Source organism: Phodopus roborovskii, unplaced genomic scaffold (assembly GCF_943737965.1).
Source record: "Phodopus roborovskii unplaced genomic scaffold, PHOROB, whole genome shotgun sequence".
Lineage (NCBI taxonomy): Eukaryota > Metazoa > Chordata > Mammalia > Rodentia > Cricetidae > Phodopus > Phodopus roborovskii.
Window position 1 is genome coordinate 41763010 of NW_026126410.1, and position 7008 is coordinate 41770017.

General features: G+C 37.8%; 1 protein-coding gene across 1 annotated transcript; it reads right to left on the reverse strand.

Moving 5' to 3' along the window:
* Positions 1–2610: 2610 nt before the first annotated feature.
* LOC127220799 (zinc finger protein 160-like) lies at positions 2611–6682 on the reverse strand. Its single transcript, XM_051182697.1, has 2 exons — positions 6679–6682; positions 2611–5195 (listed from the first exon to the last, which is right to left on the reverse strand). The coding sequence occupies exons 1-2, from the start codon at positions 6680–6682 to the stop codon at positions 3757–3759; spliced, it is 1443 nt and encodes a 480-aa protein (XP_051038654.1). The 3' UTR covers positions 2611–3756.
* Between the last annotated feature and the right edge of the window lie 326 nt (positions 6683–7008).

A 7008-nucleotide genomic window follows, 5' to 3' on the forward strand; every position in this document is an offset into this window, starting at 1 on the left:
GTCGTCCTGATAACAGCTCCTATTGCTGAAAAATTCCCAGTATGCTATTACTTGTCTCAGACACTTCTACTCATGAGGTCACATGACTTTGATGAACCTTTATTAAGTCTCCACTTACCTTAAAGCAACCCAATGCAAGATAACCAGACTGAAAACTGGGCTTCTTGGTTGTGCTCACATCCTGAGTGAGGGAGGCCAGAAAGGACCACCTGTGGTAGCTGCAGAGGGCTCTTGACCAGGAGCTGCCATGTTAGCAGTAGGGGAGCATCCATTCTGCATGTCTTCATCCTTTTGAAAACTTAATCATCCAGTAGCCTAACCAGCCAGGGAGGCCAGGCCCCGACTCACAGTGGCCTTGTGGTGTGGGGTCACTTTTACTATGCTGGAGGGTCCCGAGCTAGTAGCTCTCCAGTTGGAGAAGCTATAGTTGTTCCTAATGCCAGCTCTTTTTAATAGGTTTCCAAGCCTGCTTCCTGTACATGGACTTTCTTTATCTTTCATGACATGGAGACTTACTATTAATTATGAAGCTTGAGCCTTAGATTAGGCTTGTTTCTAACTAGCTTATAACTTAAATTAAGCCATATTTTTAAATCTATGTTCTTCCCTATGCTCATGACCTCATCTCCCTTAGGCCCATCCTGGTTATTCCTCATCTGGCTTCTGACTCCACCTTTCTCCTTCCCAGAGCTCTCTGACCAGAAAGTTCTGCCTACACCTCCTGCCTAGTTACTGACTGTTTGGCTCTTTAATAACCGATCTCAATGTAACAAATAGAAAGTTTTTAGCTCTAATGCAATAAACTGTATACAGTAAGAACAATTATCAGGCAAGAATTACATTTACAATGTCCAATTTGCATTTGGCAAATTTAGAGATAGTACTACATTATCTATCCTATCTTAATCCAAAGCATTATCCCTAACCCTTTTTGCCATAACTAGTATTACCATCCTAAAAATATGTTTAGACCTCAAAACATCTTAAGTTGTTTATGTCTCTCGAGCTTATAAACATTACATCTCTCATGTAAGCTTCTGTTTTGAATTTGGTAACAAAGGAAACTAACATTGGGACATCCATCTTCACCTACAGGCCTAGAATATCTGACAGAATTTTCTGTGAAGCAGGAATTTTGAAGGACTATCCTACATTGTCTTGGTATATTTCAGCAAACACTTTTCTGGCTAGCTTTGCCACAAACAAAGCAATCTCCATATGTAGGTTCTTTGGTGTCCATTAAAGTAAATTGATACTATCAGGAGCAGATATGTCTCATTGTTATGAAAAGCCTTATGTTATTAAAACATTTTAAATGCTATATTTTGTAGGTCTTGATGTGTTTGAAGATCATGGATCTAGCTAAAATAAATCTTTGTATATTCTTGAAAAAAATACCTAACATGACTATAAGTTTGATTATTGTAGATGATTATTAAACTGCGTTTCTTTATTATCTTAAATAGCGTTCAGGGACTAAAACTTTACATTTCAAATGAGCTGCATGGGTACAAAATCTTAATCAAGAATAGAAACATATATACAATATAACAAAAATAACCTGAAATTTGTTTCGATATACAAAAATCCATACCAATGTAAAATATTTGAGACTAGCGGTTGTTCAAAAGTAGACTGAACAATCTTCTCTTTTATAGAGATTATTTTATTTCCCATTCTGATGATCTCATTTTAAAATCAGTTTCTGTGGATCATTGGTTTTCCCCAGGATGTTCTACTTCTTTCTTCAAAGACATTTTTATAAGCTCTTTGCAGCTACTAATTTCACTCTGTTCAAAGACCTTCAGAAGGTTCCCGTTTACTCTGGCTCACAAGCCTGTATTACTCCACCATTTGCAATCCTTGGTGAGAGTTTTCATGGCTTCACTTTCAGTTTCAAAAATTTCACATTCAGTTACCATTTAACTTTATCCCCAGGTTCCTTTGTAGTTTGTCCATCAACCTCCTTGTATTCTTCTTCCTGTTAACCTATCTTGATCATGGTTTGATGATCTAGGTATTACTGCTAATCCGCTAAATGCTTTATTATAGCTCTGATACTGGGTATTACTGCCTTTATTTCTATCATTGGCACTATAGCTGCCTCTACTGCGGCCCTTGAACAACATAAAAACATTGTCTAAGAATGTTTCTGATACTTTACTCAAGAACCTGTTGATAAGGGCCTTGTTAATAGGATTAATGCATTGGAGGAAGAGGTTTCATACATGGGTACACAGACTCAAATATTAAAGTTAGACTTACTGCTGTTTGTTACACAACTTATAAATGAATTTGTGTTACAACATTGTCTTACAGTGGCTCTGATTATTCATGGGGACAAATTCAGGGTCATATTATAGGGAACAGTTCTAATATAGATATGAATATTCATTCTCTCCATGAACTACCTTTTCTCATGCACATCTTTAGATGTTCTCTGCCGAGAAGATAAAAATCTCTCTCATTTTTTAATTCAGTTACTTCTTTTGTAATTATAAAAACTTTTGGACATTTATCATTAATTTGGTTGTTGCTCTTGGTTTATTATAAATTTAGTCTTTTTTGTGATTAAAAAAAAAGACTTGCCCTTCTCATAGTCCTTCAAGTTTCAATTAAAAATCAAAATAGGAACAGAGAATGAAGAGAATCATACAAGTCCACAATGCCCTCATTTTAACAGCTGTGCCAATAGTGTAGGAAGGTGAGAGCAGGACATGAAATAAGGGATAAGCAGTGCCAAATATTAAGAGTAACCTTTTTAGTTATGTAGTTTAGAGGCAAAATTCTGTCACTTTGCCTGACGCTTTAATGATAAGTGCTGCCAGCTAGACATACTGTGCGACCTGTAGGTGTGCCTAGTTAGAAAACTTCCTTTGTAGCTTGCTATACTGCTTATGTTTCTAATATTAAAGCTACAAATCAAATAGGTAATGATTACCATGGGAAAGTTGAGGGACAAAAAGGGAATAAAGTATGGGAACCAATTGGCAATTATTGTACTTATAACTAGAAACTTAAGGAAACATGACTGTAAAATTGTTCATGCAAACTACTGAAAGTGTATAAATAAAAATGGTTCAGGCTATCAAGGGCTACTTGCTTGAAACAGGTGATCACAATTTCATCATTGTGCTGACTTCTTTCCCAGGGCATCAGACCTGTTGGGAATTAGGAGTTAGTTTCCCAGTACTCTTACATTTAAATTAACCCATATTACTTATCTGTGCTTTGTCACGAGGCTCATGGCTTGTTGTCTCATTTTCTACATATCCTAATTTCTTATCAGCTAGCTGGCATCTATCTCCTCATTACTCTCCTCTCCCCTCAGCACTCAATGAAGTTTGTATTCAGAATGATACATCTGATGTGTTTTAAGGGCTGAAGTGTAAACTTTTTAAGACATTTGTGGTATTTCTCTCCAATATGAACAATCATGCATCTAGTAAGGCTATAAAAATTAACAGTCTTTACCACATTCCCCACCCTTTTAGGGACTGTGTTCAGAATGAATTCTGTCTCTTTTTCTGTGTGTCTCTCTCCTTGCCTAAGAGATGAAGATGAGCACAAATGTTTGCCAACTCTTCACACTTGATGGTTTTTCTACAGTATGGACTGTCTGAGGTTCCTGAAGTTATGCAAAGTAGGAGAACTTTTCCACACTCTGCACACATGGAGGAATTGTCTTAAGCGTGGAGTGTTTATATTGTCTAAGGCACAAAGATGAAGAAAAATATTTGCACACACTTCACACTATTAGGATTTCTCTGAAGTATGAACTCTCTTGTGTCTCCAAAGGGATGAGCTATTACGAAAGGCTTCATTACATTCTTCACACTTGTATGGTTTTTCGCCAGTATGAATTGCTTGATGTCCCCGAAGACTCCTAGAACAGGAAAACCGTTTGCCACATTCTATACACTTATAGGGGCTGTCTTCAGAATGGATTATTTGATGACGTTTAAAGAAAAAGTATGAGCAAAAACATCTGCCGCACTCCTCACACTTGTAGGGATAGTCTTCAGAGTGACTTGTCTGATGTCGTCTAAGGGTTGAAGATGAGAAAAAACATTTCCCACACTTTTTGCACTCATAGGATCTCTCTGCAGTATGAACTCTCCTGTGTTTCCAAAAGGTCGAATATTTACGGAAGCCTTTGTGACATTCTTCACACTTGTATAGTTTCTCACCAGTATGAATTGCTTGGTGTTCCCGAAGACTCCTAGAACAGGAAAACCATTTGCCACACTCCCCACACTTATAGGGGCTGTCCTCCGAATGCATTGACTGATGTCGTCTAAGGGATGAAGAGGAGGAAAAACATTTGCCACACTCCTCACACTTGTATGGTTTCTCTCCAGTATGGACTGTCTGATGCTCTTGAAGGTGTGAAAAGTAGGAAAACCTTTTGCCACACTCCGTACACTTATAGGGATTGTCTTCAGAATGGATTGTTTGATGTCGTCTAAGGGATGAAGACGAGCAAAAACACTTGCCACACTCCTCACACTTGTAGGCTTTCTTTGCAGGGTTAGCTGCCTTGTTCCCAATGAGAGAAGCAGGCTTAGTAAATTCTTTCCCACTCACTTCACACTGGTACGACTTTTCTGCAATATGAATTTTCATGTGTCTCCAAAAGGATGAGTGATAACGAAAGGCTTTGTGACACTCTTCACACTTATATGATTTCTCTTCAGTATGAATTATTTGATGTACCTGAAGGCGTAGAGAACAAGAAAAGCTTTTTCCACAGTCTTCACACTTGTAGGGGTTGTTTCCTGAATGGATCCTTTGATGTTGCTTAAGGTATGAAGGGAAATAAAAACCTTTGCCACATTCTCCACATTTGAAGGGTTTCTCTCCAGAATGAATTCTTTGATGTTGCTTCAGCATTGGAAGATAGTAAAATGATTTATCACATTCTTCACACTTGTATGTTTTTTCATTAGTATGGTTTTTCTGGTGTATAAAAAGTGATGAGCGTGTATTGAAGGCCTTATGACATTCTTTACACTGGTAGGGTTTCTCTCCAGTATGAAGTCTCTGGTGTATAGAAAGCGTTTTATAAGAACTAAGGGCCTTACCACATTCTTTGCACTTGTAGGGTTTCTCCCTTGTATAAATTCTCTGGTATGGAATATGTTCTGAGTTATAATCGATGGTCTTGTTGTAAATGTTATAATCATCGGTTGTTCCTGTTGAGCAAAAGTTGAAATATGAACAAAAGCTAAGAAATATTCTTTATTATTATACTGCTTATATTTTTTTAAATGCTTACTTTTATATTGAGAGATTTACTTATGCATATTGAACCATCGATAAGAAACTACAATAATTTTCAATAGGTACTGAGCATGGATGATAAACTACTGTAGCGAGGAATAATCTATACTCCTACTAGAATAAGGGCACAACCAAATAGAACATAGACATAATGAAATATTATTCAAAGTTTAAAAGCTAAGTAAGTTGTAAGAGCATTTTACTAACAGAAATAAGCTCATTAAACTGTACAGATATTAGATATCTAGACACCATGAAATAAAGTAGCCAGGCCTGGAAAAGAAAAACTTAATGGTGATTGTATGGTTCTGAATCATCATCAAAATACAAAATTTTTATCCTCCACATAGTTTTATTTTGGAAGTTACAAAGAATATGCTTGCTGCACAAGAAGTAGATGGTCCACAACAAGATTAAATAATACAGTTCAAAAACTCAGGGCAGTGTTTTATTTGGATGACAAGAAAATATATACTTGAAACATATTAAGTCACAGTAAAAAACAAAACAAAAAACCTTCAGGTTCACCTGTGAATTACACTAATTGTGCTGAGACAATGTATTTGTCAATGAATAGATGAAAAAATGAGTTATTTCATATTTTTTTTTTTTTTTTTTTTTTTTTTTTACAAAGGGTTTCTCTGTGTTGATCTTGCTATTCTGGAACTCATTATATAGACCAGGTTGGCCTCAACATCAGAGATCCACTTTCCTCTGCCTCCCAAGTACTGGGATCAGTGCAGTATGTCACCATGCCTAGGCAATAATATTGTGTATTTCTAAGATTTATTTATTTACAAGAGTATATAGTTATTGGGCCCTAACTAGAGAGACAATGAACAAGGCGTGCAAACAGGAGACTTGTGTTTACACATGAAGTAGAAATTCACAGAGCAAAGCTCACAGATATTTTGTAATCTTATACTGACTATATACTTTATGCTGTCTCAGCTTTGGTTTTGTTCCTTACTTTCTGTTGCTTTCCCTGACCCCCCCCCCCCCCTTGTGGAGCAGAGAGTCAGTCACTGTCTGAGCTCAGTTCGATTCAAGGCTCCTGGAAGCTGAGGGGTTCTGTTGTCCCCATCTGTGTTCCATGAGTGGTGCCAACATCCATTCAGAGGCTGCGTTAGCAGGTCTGGGAAACTCCATGTCTATTCCTTTTTAAGCTGTTCATCCTGGACACTGAGATCCCCATTAAGGTCTTGTCAAAAAACCAAGCCTAGTCAACTCCTAGTCACATTCCCTCAAAGAATACTCTGGCTGGTGGGGACTAAGCTCACTGGTCTATCCATGTGCAGTAAGGTCCACATAGGGACAGTACCTTCTCTTTTTCAGAACACAGGTTACTTGGTAGCCACCATGCCAGTACATGCAGAGTGGGCAGGAGAGGCGTACCCATATATCCAAGGAGCTTAGATAGCTTCTAGGACTCTAGCTCAGGATGAGGACAAGATGTTGCAGTCAGCCTTTCTGTGAAAGAATTCCTCACCTACACTGCTTGTGCATAAAGACAGAAATAACAGCCAAGATGGGTCTTTTCTACTGGGTCCACAAGCCTGCTTCCTCTGAGATAAGACATTAATTCTGTCTATTCTTGGGACTCTTTGCCCTGTGGCTGAGCTCAGCCTTCCTCTCTGCTCCAACAAGCCCGGATACACTTGCTTTCACTTCTAGAACTTTCTGAGTCACTTCAATGTCTAGTTTTATGGCTTATAGGTTTAAATG